General features: G+C 41.5%; 1 protein-coding gene across 3 annotated transcripts; it reads right to left on the reverse strand.

The window, feature by feature from the left end:
- Nucleotides 1-270: 270 nt before the first annotated feature.
- On the reverse strand, nt 271-19,252 carry tbc1d4 (TBC1 domain family, member 4). 3 transcript variants are annotated; one of them, XM_077616640.1, is made up of 23 exons: nt 18,112-19,252; nt 15,020-15,148; nt 14,718-14,937; nt 14,191-14,438; nt 13,444-13,533; nt 13,242-13,346; nt 13,028-13,160; nt 12,435-12,526; nt 12,229-12,339; nt 12,019-12,138; nt 11,429-11,488; nt 9,748-9,953; nt 8,472-8,621; nt 7,255-7,406; nt 6,566-6,751; nt 5,466-5,627; nt 5,160-5,318; nt 4,984-5,084; nt 4,728-4,871; nt 4,008-4,167; nt 3,328-3,497; nt 2,883-3,059; nt 271-1,801 (listed from the first exon to the last, which is right to left on the reverse strand). In XM_077616640.1, exons 1-23 carry the CDS (start codon nt 18,544-18,546, stop codon nt 1,565-1,567), a joined length of 3,747 nt encoding a protein of 1,248 aa, XP_077472766.1. In that variant the 5' UTR covers nt 18,547-19,252; the 3' UTR covers nt 271-1,564. The 3 variants fall into 3 exon arrangements, with proteins under 3 accessions (XP_077472766.1, XP_077472765.1, XP_077472767.1); XM_077616639.1 differs by having other exon boundaries at nt 9,748-9,956; nt 18,112-19,249; XM_077616641.1 differs by lacking the exon at nt 8,472-8,621 and having other exon boundaries at nt 9,748-9,956; nt 18,112-19,245.
- Between the last annotated feature and the right edge of the window lie 390 nt (nt 19,253-19,642).

Below are 19,642 nucleotides of genomic sequence, written 5' to 3' on the forward strand. Positions count from 1 at the left end.
TCTTAATAGGAACAGAATGAGAGAAGTTTTGGTTCAATAAAAGCAGCAAAAGAGCACATTCATTTCAAATGGTTTTGTTCGACGGAGTTTTGTCGCAGAGGCAACACTGCGGTCAGTCACACAGGAAACCGGCGAGGCAGACGACCTCGCATCCTGTCTGACTTTTTGAAATTCACGCTTCCTCCTTAAGAGGACAAGACACTGAAAGTTCAAGTCGCTTTACCGGAAACCCCCTTGAAAATCTTTTCGGACGAAGAATACATTCAACCATGACAAAATCTTCAAGTGATATTAAAAAGCAAAATCATTTCACAAGATTCAAGAGGGTTCCAACAACAACAAAATCCACTCAAAAAGAGATGAATGAATGTTGTGCTTCTTGATTTTGCACACCTGTCAATGCTACATACAGGTACATTATTATACAGTACTGCATTTTCTGGACTATAAATCACACTTTTTTATAGTTCTGTAGCGCATTCGACTTAGATGTCTTGATATGTTGTGTTTTTTTGGGCTATAATTATTTTTAAAAATGGTTTGTTTTATTAACAAATGCCTATTTTGTCTGTTCTTCCCTATTGTACTATTTAACGTATCGTGTTTGTTCTTTGTTTGTGATCACTTAACAGAAAAATGCAATTTATAATCCAGTTTGAGTTCTATTTATTTTTTCCCTTTTACGGTGTATTCTTTGGCTACTGTGACTTGTACTACAGTGCGGCTTAGGGTCCAAAAATTTGGTACTGTAGTACAATGGCTTGTCAAAACGGGAGCTACAAATAGTTAACAGTGGACCCGTCTACAGTCCTACACACGTTCAAACCTTGACGTTCACATCACATGGTATGCTTTTTTGCGGTCTAAATTCAATCAGAACAACAATCGTATATGGCATTGACAAGTCTAAATGGACGAATGCATTTTTTTGCAAAATATATTACAAAATAAGACGTACTGATGTCCCATACATTTTGGACGAAAAATGTGCAGTACAATGCTAAAAACCTGCTTTTGTTCAGTTGCCTCTATCGCTACCATCCATTTTCAGACCTGATTTACAGACGTTTAAGCGCCGTTTGAAAGATTGTTCCTAACGTACTGATATTGTGTCCAAGGACTATACAGTATGTACACCCATTCTACCCAATGAAAGAAAGAAATCTCTTCTATCCCCAAGAAAAAAAATGATATAACATTTTTGTTATCTTGGAAAGATCCGTAATTTATCCAAATGTAACTTTTTTTTCCCAGAATCCTCTCAGGCTGACTCTCAAACTGAAGAAAATATCTCATCTAAAATGGTGCATTGCTCCCATCTGTTGGCAGTTATGCGGGAATAAAATGGCTTCTAATTTGAAAATGTTGAATTACAGTACACGGTAAAAAAAACAAAGCCGTAAGCGAGAATTTAGAGAGCCGCATTGGGCTCCGGAGCCGCTGGTTAGGCACACCCTTTGTCCACATTTTGTGTTTTTAAAAGACCTATTATTTTCCACTTAGTGTCCCAACAATCCCAACAAAAAAGTAGTGTAGCAACTAGCGTAAATGGAGCTCTATGAAATTAAGGCCTTTTGGCAGCAGTTTTGGTTTTGGTGTCAGGCGGCGCCGCCGACTTGATGTGGGTCATCTCCACGCTGGCGAAGGCGTCAGGCGGCAGGCAAGAGCGCATGCGCTCGATAGTCTTCTGCTGCGCAGCCCTTTCCTGCTCCAGCGTGCGAATCATGTGCTTCATTTTGCTTTCGCGGGACAGGAAGTTCTCCACGTTAGTTTCCAGGGTTTGGATTTTTTGCCGGGCCGCCTGGTTAAAACATAACAGTAGGATAACGTGACTGAAATTTTACGTCACTTTCATATGTATCCCAAACTGGACTGGACCCCAGTGATGTCCCGGTCTGAGTCTCAGTTTCGGCGCCCGATTTTGCTATTTTTGAAGTCGAATTTGGTCACAAGATCGAATACAGAGCTATTCTTGAGGAGGGCTCACTTTAGTACAAATACGATTTGTTCTTTTGTGGTGACATTTTTTTTGCATTATTTTTTGCTGGTCTTAAAATCTGGGTGGCCGTACGGTTTTGTTACATTTTCTTACACTGCCATCTGCAGCAATTCTTAGACACTACGCCTGAACGACTATTTCCACAAACTGGTTAAATATTTGGTTTTCATCAATAAACAAAAATAGGCCCAAGTGATGAATTGAGCCCTCTTGATTGTGATTTTCTTGACTTTGAACCTTTCTTTGTTCTGAAAACTTTTTTTTTCACAAGAGTGAATATAAATACAGTATATGTATTTTTTTTGCAATATACCTCTGGGTTATTTTAATTTATATAGGAAATAAAGCAATGTGATGAATTGAGCTCCCTTGATTGTGATTTTCCTTCCTTTTATATTGTCAATGGACATTTTCTCTTTGTTCTCCAAAACTTGTTTTACAAGTATAAATATAAACATATACACATATATATATATACACATATATATATATATATATATATACACATATATATATATATACACATATATATATATACACATATATATATATATATACACATATATATATATATATATATATATATATATATATATATATATATATACACACATACTATATGTTTATATTTATACTTGTAGAAGCATCTTTTGAATGACAGCTCAATTATTTTGTTGTTTATAGCACTTTCACTGCCATTGACAGTTATAGAGATCAAACCCATTTCAATTGTAAAGGCTGGCATTCAGAGTTCATGTTTCACTAACCACCCGATCGATGCCAGCACTCCCCGTCAAATTGAATTGGGCGCCATTGGTAGCCAACGAACAATAGCGTGCGTGATGGAGCCCAATTCTAATCTGGGGCATCTGGAATTGTTTACCTGAAGTTTCTCCAGCAGCTCCATGTTTTGTTTCTTGAGCTGCACGTTTGTCTTTTCCATCTTTTCCAGGCGCTCCGTGTCATCCGGCGCCGGGCCGCCTTCGGCCACCTCATCCTGCAGTACGTGGTACTCCACCTCGTACGTGTGCAGCTGCTTGGAGATGTCCATCTCTGTCACCTGGCAACCAGAGATGCAATACATTGTCAGACACTCAACGGTACATTCAAGGGCATCAGCCAGGAATTTAGTATAGCATGTTTTTAATAAAATGTATGTTGGACTTGTCACCTTCAGGTTTTAGGGCTTGAATAGGCTGCCATGCAAAGATGAGACCACATTGTAAGAGGGAGCGATATATTATTTAATGTATTTATTTTTTAAATCCTACAGGTTAACAATGCTAAGTGAAATGTGACAGTGTTAAATATACATAGAGTGTCCTCACCTTGGCAATGGTCTGTTCCATCTGAGCCTGACTCAGGTTGGGAAGCGTGGTTTTCAAGTAGTCCACAATACTTTCGAAGCTATCGCACTCTACTATCTCCCCCTGATGGCTGCTTAGGAGGCACAGGGCAACTTTGAAGATGACTTCCGAGCCCTGGATGAATAGGAAGTCTGAACCAAGGAAAAAGCACAGAATTAGGTTTTTAAAAAAGTTTTGGGTGAAAGAAGTACAAAATCAGCTATGCCTTTTCATTCATTTAGTCATTTGTATCTTTAACCTTAAATGTCCCTCAACAGAAAAATAATACACATGTTCAAATATAATTGTGTATCATTATTGAAAGCTCAGTTTTCATTAGGAAAATAAAAATCGCATTGGTCAAAATTCATGTATCAAATTAGATGCATTTGGACTCATAGGGGTATACATGTTAAATTTATCTGTTTATAGAGACACAAGTTGGCCCAAGTGAGGAAAAAAGTCATTCTCTTCTAAAAACATGGTTTTTACTAGATATCCCTGTAGGTTTGGTTGTAACAAAAACCAGACTCTTTCCTACCATGTTGTCATTGTTAACAAAATGTGCCTCGGTGAGTTCAGTCAAGCACGCCTTGACCTGATAGTCCCACTTTAAACAACATTATGAAGCGAAAAGTGGATTATTAATGAAAAGAACCTACCAAAAATGCGGGAGACAAAGCCGAGGGGAAACTGTGAAGCGAATAGCGTGAGGAACCACGGCGCAGCATACAGGCTCGGGCAGATTTCGTACTCCTCCAGGTGATTGTACAAGTCGCGGTGGTAGTCGTGCAGCAGTCTGGAGAGCTGGTACATCTGGATCTAAACACAACACACATCAGAAAACATGCCACGGCAGAAAAAATAAACAATATTTGGACTTGAAAAGGCCAGCTTAAAGGGAACAATGCACGCTATTGTAGTCGCCGACGGATCCCGGCAAGGGAGGCTTGCCGGGGCACGCGCCATTCTCGCTCTGGGCGCGTAATGACGTGCCCAAAATATCTGGAAAATGCCCTTTACCGTCCCACGCGTGGATTGTGTCCTCATCCACGTTAGCGTGAAAGTGTAGCGGTGTTAAACATTAGCATACCTGCTGATGTTTTCATAGCCACCGCCAATGTCAGCTGATGTTTAAACCAGTGAGCAAACGAGCTGCTCGAAGGTGTGGTCGCACTTAAAAAGGTGAACCGAGGTTTGCAGTCCAGTGGGAGGGAGGGGAAAGAGAGAGGTGTGTATGGAGGGAGTTTAATCGATGTACGTTTTTATAGAAATATATATTTGTTGTTGAAAAATAAATGTGCGCAGAGCAGTCGCAGTTTGGTTTATGTTAGTTTTGTGATTCCCCCTGATAGTAAATGTGAACGTTTTGGTGCACAGACCTGCAGAGAAACCATGTCGGGCTTGTACTGGCGTCTAACGCTGAGGTCGTACATGAGGAACTTGAGCATGTCGAAGGCTTGCTCCTCGCTCATGTGCAGCAACAACACGCCAGCCACGAAGCTGACACCCTGGCAGTAGCCCACCTGGCCACACAAACATAGCATTCACATATTATGACACATAGGTTGCAGGCCTAGTCAAACTATGAAAAAAGTGTGGCTTATAGTCTGGAAAATATGGCGAATTTATGAATACCTCCGTGTCCAGCAGAGAGTAAGCTTTAAGCAGGTTGTAAAGGGAAAGCTGTCCAGCACCCAGCTGTGTGGAGAAATACTCGAGGTTGGGGAAGGTCCGGCCTGCGACGTGACACTCGTTATTAGTCTCTTAGCTTTCCTCTGTTAGGAGCGGCGCCAATGGCGGTGGCGGCCTACCTAAATCCACCAGAATGGCGTGCTGCTGCGCCGTGAGCTGCTTCAACAGATCCCTATAGGGCGTGTCGGCGGCCGGCTGGCGCGGTGGTCGTCTCCGACACAAGCGGTGCTGATGACTGAGCAGCAACCACACCTCCCCGCGACGACTTTTAGGAACACCTGCACAAAGAATTTCATGTGGAATGGGAATTCAAGTTAATATGCACACCATTAAGTGCCTATGTTGAAGCCTTATTGTTTATTATGTTGAGTTAAAAAAACATTTATAGTGGGTCTGTTTTTTTCTCAAGTTTTTTAATAACTCACCTTGGCAGAGTGCTCGGTAGAGAGCCTCCGGATCCTGCCGCACCGTGGTCCTGCCCGGCGCCGTCAGTTTTTTCTCCCACAACACCTGCGCCTCTTGGGATTCGGGGCCCACTTCCTGGTAGTTCAGCTTCATTTTGCGGATGTGCAGCTCATCGCGACTCGCTGAGGGGAAAAAAAAATATTGCACGCAATATAAAGGCTTTTGCTTTGATTCAGACTGACTTGTAACGTGGCTGACTGACCACATTATACACTTAGCCCTTTGTTTTCACCAGAAATAAAGAATTGGGGAGACAATGACCGAATGCCTGCTAATAAAGTGGAACGTCCAAAGTCAGAATTTCACCCACATTTCCTAGTGCTATAGCTATTTTTTTAATTAAAACTCATCATTTAGTACAACTGTATTTTTTGTTACTCATATATGCGACTTTTATTATACTTGCCTGGGCAGTTTATGATGCGGGAGATTTTATAGTGGATGGGATCATGGTCGTACCCATTATGTTCTTTGAGTACAAGCAAAAAAATAACATGAAAATTCTGACAATTGGACGTCCTTGAGCTGAACAGGTTCCACTACTTTCACACCTGAAGCCCCCCTCAAGTCAACAAAAGCCACAATAACTGATCACAGCACCATCATCTGTTACGCTTCAAGACTTGAGACCAACCATAAAAGAAGACAAAAACCTTGCTGGATGATAGAACAGAAAAAAAAACGACAGTAAAACCCAAAGCCATGCAAAAATATAAAAAATAAATCATCTGTCGTTGAGAACTCTGCTGATGTCGCTTACCTTCTATTGAAATGATATTCACAGCGTTGGTGTCAAAAACAAAGAAAGATGTATTGGTGTCTTATATTCACAGGAGAAAGATATTCACGCACACATTTGCAATAATAATAATGAATTTTGTCATATAGTGGCTGGGCAAGGTTTATTTTCTCACGGATGCATGTCTGTTCATCAAAGCGTATCCTGACTAACTGTGATGGCTGAATGAGGAAATGAAATAGAAAAGCTCAAAGTTCATTCAGTAAAATCTAATCCTAACCAGGTTATATCCAAAGACAAAACCAAATATAATAGACTCACCCTCCAGCCTCTGGTTTTCCTTCTCCATACGCAGGAGCAAGATTTGTTGGCGTACGGCAGTTTTCCACAGCGCTCGATAGTCTGCCGCAGTCCTCTTAGGCCGATCCCCTCCTCCGCTTAGAGGGTCCGCGCTCGAATGTGGACCGCGAGGGGAGAGGGGCAACAGCTCCCTGGCATCTGACTGCTCTAAAAGTATTGATGACAAAAAAAATACCAATTGAATCTATTTTCCATTTTGATTGTTATACTGAATTTGCTACTGGGTTTCCAGAACTGCACTTTTCCATTTCATTTATTAACATTGAACACCATTTCATGATGACCTGTCTACTTGATTCTCATTATATTTGAAAAGAAAAGAATGATTGAGCTCTAAATAACCGGCCCACATCAACACCTGTTACATCATATCGCAAATAATTTTAGTACTATAATCCAATTTTGTTGCTTGTTTACTTGTATTATGATTTCATTCTTATATATGATCTGTATGTGTATGTTTTTTGTGCCATTCCATTATTTTTTTCCTGTTGATTTTTAAAGGTCCATCATCAATTTAACAACTACATTCTCATAATATGCTAACTTTATTTGGTTTTCCCCTCCTAAATTACAACTAGTTTGTCATGTAACCCAATTTTATGGCTTAGTTCCCCATATGTTCCCGTTTTGTTGTGAAATCGCAATACCTGAATGTTGCATGGAGCTCTTCCCCATGGGCGAGGCGACCCTCAGGAAGATCTTTTGTCTCCACGAAACCTTGCGTGGACTTGGGGGCACTCCACTCACCGAGTCGTTGCTGCAACCTGACAGCGTCCTCTTTCTGCCTTCGCCATTCCAGCTACACAGTGCAAACAAACAGGCATGAATTTAGTGTCATGTTACACCGGCAGAAGTAAATGGAGGCACCTTACGCAGTCAAGACCGGATACAGTATACACTACAGAGGTTAATACGATGAAGCCGAGTTATGAACATCTAAAAACATATGTGGCAGCCATCAGATATGTTAATGAAGCAAGCAGCCACAGGTAGAAAAGTCAGACGAAATTTTTGTTGAAATCAATACTATGTTGACAATTCATCAATATATTGATTTGTTAAGTACAATTGAATCAGAGAGAAAATGATTATAAATTTCAATATATGTATAGTAAATCATTTTAAAAATATGCTGTAGCATCAATAAAACTGCCATACACATCAAAACTGATTAGTGTTTTTATAGCTTTAGGCGAATTGGAGCTCATGATGTTCATTGTTGTGACACCAGGAAATTTTTGGCACCCGTTTTGCCTATTGATAATTAATAATATTTCACAAAATTTATACTATATATATTATTTTCAAGAAGTATGTTAACTATGTTCAGACATATTGGGAAATTTTTGACTTATCATTGCGGTCCTAAAGGTATCATAGAATAGATGAGGGGAATAAAAATCATGATTTATTCAATGTAATATCCAAGGATGATCGTCACGGTGTGAAAATGACATTTCACAAGGGCGTGCTCCAACAAATCCCATTAAATATGTAAACATTGACCTTTATTTTCCACAGCAGAAAACCAGGCTCTACTTGGCCTTCCTCCCACTTGGAAGATGGACCTCTCCTAGCGCCAGCTTTTATTAGCCATTTTCACTTTAGCCATGCAAAGTAGCGCTAGACATTCGCATGCGGGCAAAACGGCGTCCCCTGCGACTTCGGAAAGAAACGTAAAGAGTGTATGCAGCAAACGGGGACGTTTGGAAAGTAGTAGATGCGAGAAAAGCTCTGACTGCTGATAGGCAGGAAAAGACTAAAAAGAATAAAACCTGGGCGTTGAAAGGTTTTGGACAGCCAGCACATTCAATTTGAAATGACGGCGTCAAAAAAAAAAAAAAAAAAATCATCATCCCGTCACCTCTTGATACTCCCACTGTCCGTCAGTGAGCTCAGGGAACCCAGCGAGCCCTGGTAAATGCTCTTCAGGAAAGTGGGAGCCGAGAAGGAGGAGGGGGGGTTGAAGGACTGGCTCTCCGATAAACTGCGCGTTCTCGAAGCGGCCGCGGGACTGCGGGACCCCCCGCACATGGAAAAAACAAACACGTTACACACTTTTGAAGGCCAAGAGAAGGGGCGGATGCTCGGAAATGGGTGATGTCATTGTTTTGGGGGAGAGGGATGGAGGTAGAGAAGAAACTGCTACAAATAGAGACCAATAAGGCACGCGTTAAATATTTTTGGTGAAGATCTTCAAATGGTAACTACATTGATTGTGCTTTACTAAGAAAACACAAAACATTATTTAAATGGAGTTTGCTTGTGTGAATTGATATTAATTTTGCAAACAATTAGGAGAATTTTGTGAAAAAATAATCATTTGGTCCTGATTAAAAGACTTCAAACTCTCTTTTCATAGTTTCCACGGGGGAAAAAGGCTATACAATTTCAAATATAAACTGTTGCCAAGTTGTATCATGTTTATATGATTCATCAGGGGAAAGTGCATCTCTTAAAGCCATCTATGACTGCCAGTTAAAATTGTTATCGGCTGAAGCCAGCGCTAGCCGTTGTGTCTCCAACTGCTACGAAGCTCTACTGCACCTGCCTAAAAAGCAGCACTGCCCCGAAAACACGGCAAACAAGAGTATAGGCACTGTCATTCTAAGACCCGTGCTTTGTGTTATAGAGTAATATTTATTGTTATATGAAGGTGCCTAATTCAGTTAAGGTAAATGCACTTGTTTTCATTAATTGGACATATAAAATGAAGTTTTCATTGTAAATGTATTTCCCCCAAAAATATACAATAACTTAAGCTGTAATAACCAAAAAGTGTTGGTGCAAACCAATTCCAACAATGCTTTAAAACTAAGCACGAAAAAACAAACTGGAGAGGAAGGAACGGTAACTGAGGGGTTCCCAGCAGGTGTGCATCTCGACCTGATGGATTTCCCTCACTTAATAGAAAACCTTAATGAGTACTGCACTGTACTTTTTACAGGAAATGTTTCCAGGTACTCCTAAAATCTTATGAGATCACAATTTGTAGTTTATTTATATAGCTGTTTGTCAAGTACTTGAGGAAATTTATGACTGCAAACGGCAGTGGATATTCAGTATTTATACAGGATTAGTCTGGATTTGTATGCGTTTGTGGATAAATAGTGTTTAAGAGACTAAAGTCATCATGCTACCTGCTTTGCAGAGCTTCCGAGGTTGCTGACTGTTGTCTGCGCAAAGGTGCCTGCTTGCCCGTCTGGCCCTCGAACGAGATGCGCTTCTTCACGGGCGGGTGGCTGAAGGTGTGTGCGCGCCTTCGGAACTGCTGCCCCTCTCCGGGGTCATCGTCCGGAAACGGAGGCGGGGATGCCGGTGGGGAAACACCTGTGGATTCTTCATCCTGCTGGTGAAGATGCCGCACAAGTATTATATATAGAATAAACAGATGTTTCAAATGTTGTGTTCAGTAACGGTTCCTCAAATAAGTGATCTAACAGTCATCAAGGATTTCAGAAAATAAACTACGGTACTTTGATGAATACAGAATATGGACCTTTTTCAGGAAAAAAAGTAGTCAGTGACAATACCCCTGTTTAAAGCGGGTGTTCACACTCATATTTTAGAGTAAACTGCTGCAAATTTGCATCGGCTTTGATTAGTGGGGTTTTATCTCCGGAGGTAAATAGACAAGTAAGCAACTTTTCCCACTTATATTCTAAAGTTGACCAAGTTAACCAGCAGCCCCTAAAAATAAACATTCTCAATCAGATTACGTCTTTAAGAGGTGCTGTTTTGAAAACATCTAGCAAAGTCATTTTTGGAAAAACAATAACATTTGTGTGCCCCAGTTCTCGACAGAAATTCAGTAGCTATTACACATACCTGATCTGAGCACAATTTGCTTAAACAACTTAACTAAAAAAACACATTTCCAACATTATATTCATTACTTACCTCGCCAACAAACAATCAAGGAGACACTCATTTGTGTCCACTCGTGCTCTTCACTTCCACACATATTTGTGCAACTCCCACATCTATTGTATTCTAATCAGCCGTGTCACGTGACTTTACAAGTGCAGCCCCCCAGCCGACCTCACGGCGATGACATGTTTAACTAAAGCAGTATCATGTTCTTCCTTTTCCCACGTATGGATGCCACCAAATATTAAGCGTCAGCACAATGTGCACTTTATTGTGACTGACAGGCTCATAGGCACAAGGTCAAGCACCACATGTCCCACTATTGTCTAATGGGGGAGCTGGCAGCAGCAAAAGTAAAACTAATGACCCAGCAAAAATGTCCTTATTTGGGAGTTCCTGTTGTCGAGGTACTATTGTTTCAGCATTTTAAAAAAATCAATAACAGAAAAGAGAAAAAAGAAAATAATCAGTAACATTTATACATAGCGATTTCGACACTGGTGTACACTAGTTGGGAAACCCTGGTCTGGACCAGTGGACCCCAAACCTCTCTTTTATAATTTGAAAAAATTGGGGCAATGCTGTGTATCTGTTTCAGCTTGTGGCATTTGTGAAATACGGCCAGAAAAAAAGCAAAAAAATGGCTCTGATGTGATGCCACCATGTTTGTTTGTGTTGAATATTTCAAGCTGTCCGTCTCTGAGACAGTCAGAGGGACTGCATCGTACTCTCATTCAACATTCTGCATGACAGTGACACCAGCGCATAAATGCCTGCTGGCTGCCTCTGAAACACGTGAGCGAGCGGCGCTATGACTGACCCACGTGAATTCAAGCCAGCGGCAGTTACGATTGCATCGTTTATCAAAGATTTTCCGCAGAAAGCGGGCTAAAAAAAGGAGGGGTGACAGTTCCCAGAATCCATCCTCGAGGAGTCTTAAAGGAAACTTACTTTGTCAAAGCTGCTCATGCTTCCCATGCTGCCCAAACGGCCTCGCATCCGACTGGCACCCTAAAAAATATAAACAGTAAGAATTAATACGACATTTTAAGACAATTGCTTCATCAGGGAAATTAAGGGGAAATGCAAAACTTTGATAAATGCATGATGGCACAATTCAATTCAAAATGACTAGTATATAAAAAAGATATTATCAATGGCTCTAAATAAACCAACACAATGAATGCGTTCTTTGACCAAAACTGTGACTCTTTTTTATGTTCATGTGCGCAAACATCTGGTAAAGTAATAAAGTATGGTTTCTTGTCAGTGACTCTACTGAGAGAATAAATGTTAAAAATGGATGATGGGATGACTGAGAAAATATTGATTATTTGATGTTTGAGCATGAGTTAAATGTTAAATGTCCTCATGTTGCCGGTTGTACAGGCCTTTTATAAGGGCTCTGAGACAAAATAACAGATGGCAATGGATCCTCGGAGCAGCCTGGATGTTGTGACTGAGATATTACCCTGCATAAAGATATGGGTCAATCTAAATCCTTCAATGACACAACAAAGAAGGCAACCGAGAGGACCTACCCGAGCCAAGATGTTCTCCAGCGAGCTGGTGAGGGACGAGCGAGCCTTGTTCTTGAGGATATCCAATTTGAATCGGCTGCCCGTGGTTGCACCATCGCCCGCAGAATTATTTGCGCTTTGCTATAAAAAAAAAAGAACAAGAAGGAAATGATTATTCTCTCCCGAGCCCCTCTAACAAACATCTACTAAATTAGATTCTCTTGACAATACCTGAGGGGTCTCCCCAATGTGGAGGTGTGTCTTCTGCTTGCTTTCGCACAGCTGCCTGAGATGCAAAATGACCAGTTCATTCTCTTCTTGGTCAGAACTGGGCTTCAGTCGCTGTAGATTTGAACCATTGGAAGGAAAGATGCACTCTTTACAGTAACTCTCTCAGTCAAAACTGCTAACACGTGTTGAGAGGAGCCGAGCCTGACCTGAACTCGCTCGAAAATTTCCACTTGTTCATTGTCTGCCAGCTGGGAGAGATATTTCTGGATTGCAAGTTTAGCTCTGGGTGGGTAGAGGCCTGCAAAAATGGAGTTCATTTTATTTATATATATATTTGTGATTGGTTGTAATCTACACTAGTGTAAGGCATTTGAAAGTGCAATTTTAAACTTGTTTCTTTGTTTTACCTCTCCTAAATTTTTATTTTTATCAGCCAGTCACTCAATGAACCAAACTTATTGAATGATGTAAGACATATCAATCGATTACCGTATTTTCCGCACTATAAGGTGCACCGGAGTCTAAGGGGCAACTTCAATGGATGGTCTATTTTTAAATTAGTTGCATATGTAAGGCGCAATGGATTATCAAATGAAGTAGTAGAAGTGGTTTTGGTGGTAGACGTAGTAGTAGTAGTAGTAGTAGTAGTAAGGGATTGTGTTTTATCCATACTAAGGCGCACTGATGGCTTTTGAGAGAATTGAAGTTGCGCCTTATATTGCAAAAAATTCGGCCCTTGGATCCATAAATTTATATATTAATGTACAGTAACAAAAAGGTAAAGAGCTTCTTACTGCACCTTCGATGCGTTCGCAGAGCTTATGTAGGTCGTGCATGGGGCAGGCCTCACATAACTGGACCAGAGTCTTACTGCTTTGCAAGGAGGCCGCTGTACTGAAGGCCTGCTTCAGGGTTAGCATCACCTCATCCACCTTTATACGCATTTAAGGTTGTGAGACGATAACTAACCTAAAAAAACATCCCCCACGAATGATCTCACTCCAGATACTCACCAGAGACTCGCTGGCACATTGGAAAACAAAACACATGTACTGGCTGGGACCGGATTCTGAATGGTCACGACAAATGAATCCAAAATGGTCTGTTTGCTTGATAGCCTGTTAAACAGCACAAGATTGAAGACATTTTTCAAGATTGAATCTTTCTGTTTTTGTTTTTGTCCAAATGTTACATTTGCACACAAAACAAACCAACCTGACAACAAGATGAAATGTCTTTAAAGTTTTTTTCCAGCACCACTGTTTTGCTGTCTGGACTTATAAGGTTGACCTCAAAACGCCCAACCTGTAAATCATAATAAAAAGACTAAGTCACACTGTTAAAAACGACTAAACGGCATTACTAAGGTCCCAAAATACAAGTAGGCTAGATTCCAGTGGCACATGCTGAAAATCAATGTCAGTCTGTTGCTCTGTTCACATATTGAGCGGCTCGCTATAATTAGAAATGTGACTTGAGGGACAGCAGTTGCCTCACGTTGATTTTTGTATTTAAAAGGGAAAAAAAAGAGGTGAGAAAAACAGGAGCAGCCAGTAAGAAGCAACTTGTTTTGGCTGCAGTCATGAGGAGTTGCAACACAACTAGGCTGTGCACTACTACTCCCTGCCAAATGACCGTAAAAGTCATTTGCAGGAAACTTTTTCAGCACAGCAGGTACTATATTTAGATACGAGACTGTCAAGACAGCACCACTTCATTTCTAACAAAGTCCAAAACTTGGTCCTGAATTGAAAATTATAGCTGGACAGTTCAATTGTTTTTATTTCGGATATATTAAATTCTATTCTAGTGCTTTTGTCATTAAAATCTGAAGAATTAAAAAAAATAGCACCACATTATGCAAGCCTGAGTGTGCATCGTGCATGCTAACATTTCCGTCAAGTTCCTTTTTACATGGATTAGTTTCATTTGACTCAAACTAAAGCAACTTAGCTATTTTACCTGGAAAAGCATGGTTCTGTTTTTGTCCGAATCAGACGGTTGGACGTTGTTGGGAGCGCTGGCGTGTCTGCGTCGTACTGGGTCCAACACGGCACCTTCTACAGGTTTTCTTTGCAAACTTCCCGCCAGGCTGCTGCAGCGTGTGCGGAACTCCTGGGGTTCCGTAAAACCCGAATCTTCGAGGATGCACTCGGGGTACGCTCCTCTCAGGCTACTCTGACTGCCGCTGATGGACATGCCGGATTCCGCTGCGGATTCAGTGAACATTTTCGACATCAAGTTGGGGTAGGCTACAACATCATAATAAACTTCTTTTCATTAGAGTCCCTTGCACATGGACACACATTTATTTTTGCTTTTAAATTCTGAGTATGACTCTCAAAGAATGGCGTTTAAAAATATGAATTGTTTATGGGTCGCTCGGACAAAAAGGTTCCCAAACCTTGCTTGGGTGGGTGTGTGGTATTCATTCATAAATTTTACATAATGCTCATCCTCAACTGTTAGGTGGCTACGACATTTCTCACCAGTCACGTCCTCTCCAAGAGCTTCAACGTCCTCATTCTTCTCATTCAAAACAGAGGAGAGCGGATCTCCTCCACTACCAATGGTGAACTCAACAGGGATCTTGTCCATAGACCCTCGCTGGCCATTGAGTAGACGCTTTCGCTTGACCTCATGTTGACGAAACTTCTCGATGCAGTCGTCGATGAGGGTGGACGGAGCTTTTTTATGACCCACCGTCACCTGCGGGGATCATGCGCGTTCATGTGGTCAAACAAAAAAAAATGGCATAATGGATCATTGTTTTGCAGCTGGTCCTCCTCACCTTGCCACAATAGAGCACTTCAAACTTCTGAGAATTGTAGAAGGCTTCGTCAGCTTCCTGTTTTGGTTTGGTGTCTTCCTTGAGGGCCGATTTAGACATTTGGCGTATACTGCTGATCACCTCAGACACCTTTCGGGAAGAAAAAAACAATGGATCGTGAGTATGCAACCATAACAAAAGAGGGGTGACGTGGATAAGGGGAAACAAATAATAAATCTTTCATTTTGAATTCAATGCTTTTGGGAGAAATGGCGCATCAAGGAGCAAATCCAGTAAACTGGCTTATCAAGGTTTCCTGGTTTTTTTTGTTTTGTTTTTTGGACCTCGTGGTACCACGCTTCATAATCCAAAGCTAAAAAGGGCATCAGATAAGAGATAATTAACAGCCTTGAAAATGAAGACCAAGCCTGAGACTAAAGTCACAACAGGCCGACACAAATCAGTGTTTGAGGGACGCCGAGACAGTTCCTGTTCTGCCGGGTTTGTTGCGACTGGTGTGGTAGAAGTGAAAAATACTAAAGTTTAATGACTTGCGTGCATGAACAAGTCAAAACTGAATCTGTGAGAGGACTCTTGAGGAGAATGACATTTTAGCCAATAAAGCAACAATAGGGCTTTTATTTTTGATACTGTTAATATCTGACCTCGTGCAAGACAATAGCCTATAAAACAGTTCCTGTAAACAGCGTGCAAAAACTTCTACTCTAGCTCATTCTTCCAAAACATTGACTACTACTTATATATAGTTTTTTGGAGATAGTTATTATGCAAAGTCACAGAAACTATGTTTGACCATTTCACAGTTATTGCACCCATTGCACTAGGGAACACCAACCCTCCCATCAATTTTGGTTGTGACATCACAACCAGATGGGATGATCACATTTAAGCTTTCTAGTGCTGTGCCAGTTAGTAAATGTTAACAGAGTGACAGAACGCTCATGCACAAAAAGAAAGAAAGCATGCTACCAGAGTGCAAACATCTGCAGCTCATTCTGAGTGTGACATCTTCTGTTTGGAGATTTTTTTGTGGGCGTGGACAAAGCAGCTCGGATGGATTTGTGTCCAGAATACTGTCTTTAAAATCACTTGCTGTAGCATGCAATAACCGTGGTGAATGTTTACGTTCGACCAAGTGTTATTTTTGTATCTTTATGAGTATGAGCCTATCCCAATTTCAACCACCACTGTGGATCAGTTCCAAGTGGGAAAGGAGGCAGTGATGCACATGCACGGGGTCTTCAGTGTAAACGACGTGGTGTCAAGTTGCAACTGGTCTGGTAATAGAACAATGCACTTGTGTCTGTCTTGAATTCGTAGAAATATGTTGCTTTGCCTGTAAAAAGTTTTTGTAACCAAAAAAACTGGTAATAGTTCTGTAAAGACCATAAGGACTTCATATTACAACAACTAACCCTTGCACAACGTTGTCTTTCAAGTCTAACAAGCCGCCGACTCGTCTAGCGAGGCATAAGCACATCTTGTGATTATATTGTGTTAAGATTACCCTCCGGTTAAACATTAGGCTCCATGACTGGCGTGATATTTATTCATCTTTATACAAGGCGCTTTGTAATGCAAGTCTTTCCACTGACGTTCTCTCGCGCGACGTTTAAGGATAATTACGGGAGGGAATTGTGCATGTCACTCCTAAATTAATTAGGCGAGTGCAATAAGAAGTGCTGCACCATGAACAGAAAAGCGATCATTTAAACCAGGGTTGTCAAACATGCAGCCTGGGGGCAAATGAACTGTGGCCTGCGAACCAAACTGAGTTTGACACCCCTGATTTAAACCTTTGACATGTGAAAAGCATTTTGTAGAATGAGAAATGCATTCCAAGTGGTCCACCCAGTCAATGTCAGCCAAACCGGTTTCTATTGCGTAATAAGTAGGAGTCAAGTACATCGAGCAACACTAGCATATGATAGGTGGGAGTCAAACTCCTCGAAAGTGCCCGAGTCTTAAATCTGCCACGGGTGTGTTGCTTTTACAAACTTGCACGCATTCCAAAGGAAACATGATAGATCGCAGAAAAGTCGAGTGGAGAACAAAACGTGCAGACTTGATCTTTCTTTCTCTGGTTCCAAGGTGAAGCAGGAACCTGATGCTTCGTGTTGCAACATGAAAAAAAAAATCTTGTTGAACATTATCATCAAAGACAGAATTTATGTCTAATTTAATGCTTAAAATACTTTTAGTTTATATACTTGCATACTATAGTCAAAGTAATGCTACAGCATGATAAATACATACTAGGTAGATGTCCATTCACCCTCATTATAAAAAAAAAATCCCTCAAAATTAGGGCATTTTTGAATGCAATTTTTTTCCTGTATTTTTACAGAAGTCAAAATTATATGACAAGTGACATGCTTACATGCATGCCTTATAATATATAGTAGATTATTGGATTTGTCTAAAATGTGTCTTGGTGTTAAGTATTTAGGGCACCAGATGACGGAGCTTGCACACTGGATTTGAGGGAAAGTTAATCCTGTTCTTGTTCATCATTGTGCTATCAGATAACCAGAAAAAAAACGATGCTAAAATTTGACAAAATATATATTTTTACTTACAATCTCACAATGCTCTCTTAGTATTAGTTGTTAGACCGAAGTAGTCCCACACAGCTGACATATTTGCTCAAAAGTTTGATTAATAGCACCCAAAAATCTTACTTAGTATCTGATACAACTACTTTAGAAGTATCGGATTTGGTCCCAAGATCGGATCTGAACCAGTCGTGTATTCAGCATTATGCATTGTGTTTTTCAGATATTGTAAATCAAAACAATAGGCATGTCCGCTGTTGACAGTAACAGATTATTGTGTAATATCATCAAAAAAGCATTTTTGACTTTAATTCAAACAAAGTGATTCGCCATTTAGCAGTTGCATTATACACATTTTGCATTATTTTTACTGGTCTAAAACTATGGGCAAAGGATCGAATTGACAAAACGTATCATGAGAAAAATCGGATCGATCGGAAGTATTGGGACATCCCTAATACTAACACTGTCTTTTTTGGACCCTGCTCTGTGATGTTGATTTTGAATTGAGGGGTTCTATGTGGCTGCACAGTATACCTGGTTGGGGTCGCTGGCTTTGAACACGTGACAGGACATCTCGGCTTCGGGGTTGTCAGGGTGGGCCCGCAGCAGGTAGGCAAAGTAGGTGAGGTCGTTGCTGTTGTGCATGAAACGCGAGATGTGCTGCGCCTTGTGCTCGAAGATGAACACCGAGTAGTTGTTGCTGGAGGTGGATGAGGAAGAGGAGCAAGGCACGCAGCGGAGGAAGGAGCAGTGAAGCACCAAGTGTACCTCCCGAGGCTGCATGGCGGGGCCACAGTCGCCCCTCTCGCTCCTCCGCCGGATCTCGGCCACCAGCCACGGCAGCATCGGCAGCGTGGTGCGGCGATCCAGCACCGACCAGCCCACGTAGGTGAGGGGAAACCTCTTGTCCGGCATGGGGCAGCCGTCCGAGTCACCCGTGGGGGTCTCGGTGGTGGCCGGCTGTGACATTGATAACTTTTTGTGCTCCCAAAAAAGGGGGAAATTATAAGGCGCTCCCAGAAGGCTGATTGTTGTCACGGACTGAAATGCTCACACAAAAGCGCATCGATACGAGTTTCCTGTCCTCCTCCGGCTCTTGTTTTCGTCCGTTCCGATCTCGCAAGCTAGAAACGTGGCTCGGGATTGCGCCAGTGTAAACACAAGACTGCGCTTACTTTCTCCCAGGGGCTCGTCAGACTCCCCGCACCGTGTCTGGACTCGAACCGAAGCGGCCACGAACGCATGCCGACTTCCCTTAAAAGAGCTTGGAATCGGTGTTTGGGGGGCCGTGTGCGTGTGGCCTGGCGTCTCGCTGTCCTTCCACGCAGCGTCTCACAGATGGAAGGCGGAGCGGCCCATGCGCCTCGACGATCCTCCCATTCGAGCACATGTGCGGGTTTCAGGGCTGGGCCTTCCGTGTGGAGAAACGTGACAGCGCGGAGACAGAGACAAAGCTGGGGGAGCTTTTCCAAGCAAAGACCCGTGGCGTGCGTGCGTGGGGTGTCCCACGCCATGCACACTTCCGCATTTTCGGCTAATGGAGGCGCGCATACACTCCCAGTCGTTAAGATAATGTAGATCAACAATGTAAGATAATACAAACTACCGAGGTCGGCTGCCCATTTTACATTGGCCCGCAGCAAATAATGAAAATATCATTGAATGTGGCTCGCACAAGATGTTTGAGTTCAGTCTACATATTGTTGCACTTTAACACTTGGCGGAACCAGTGCCTTAAATGGTGCCGTTCTATGATATTGAAATCAAGGTAGAAAAATGCATAATATCAGTATTTTGTTTTGCATGAACACACACACATTATATATATTTATCATTTTGTGTATGCATAAATATATTTTGTCATTGCTAACCATTATATTCCCAAATTGAAGATGATATGGACGCTGATCCATAAATGGGCTGTTGAAATATCATAAAGTAAAGATGAGTGTAAATGAGTAAGTTCAACTCTGTCATGTTAGGGGTTACTGTAAAAAAATAAAAGTGAAAAAAGCACAGGCAGGAATCTTCAACATTTAGTCATTCATAATTTACTTTTTAAGTA

This window comes from Stigmatopora argus, chromosome 13, assembly GCF_051989625.1.
Source record: "Stigmatopora argus isolate UIUO_Sarg chromosome 13, RoL_Sarg_1.0, whole genome shotgun sequence".
Classification (NCBI taxonomy): Eukaryota; Metazoa; Chordata; class Actinopteri; order Syngnathiformes; family Syngnathidae; genus Stigmatopora; species Stigmatopora argus.

Coding starts and splice junctions, on each gene's coding strand:
- tbc1d4 (XM_077616639.1), bottom strand. CDS start 18,546: ATGTCACAGCCGGCCACCACCGAGACCCCCACGGGTGACTCGGACGGC. Junction 15,149..18,111: donor AAGCCAGCGACCCCAACCAG/GTATACTGTGCA, acceptor TCTTCCCGAAAG/GTGTCTGAGGTGATCAGCAG. Junction 12,139..12,228: donor ACATTGGGGAGACCCCTCAG/GTATTGTCAAGA, acceptor TTTTTTTTATAG/CAAAGCGCAAATAATTCTGC.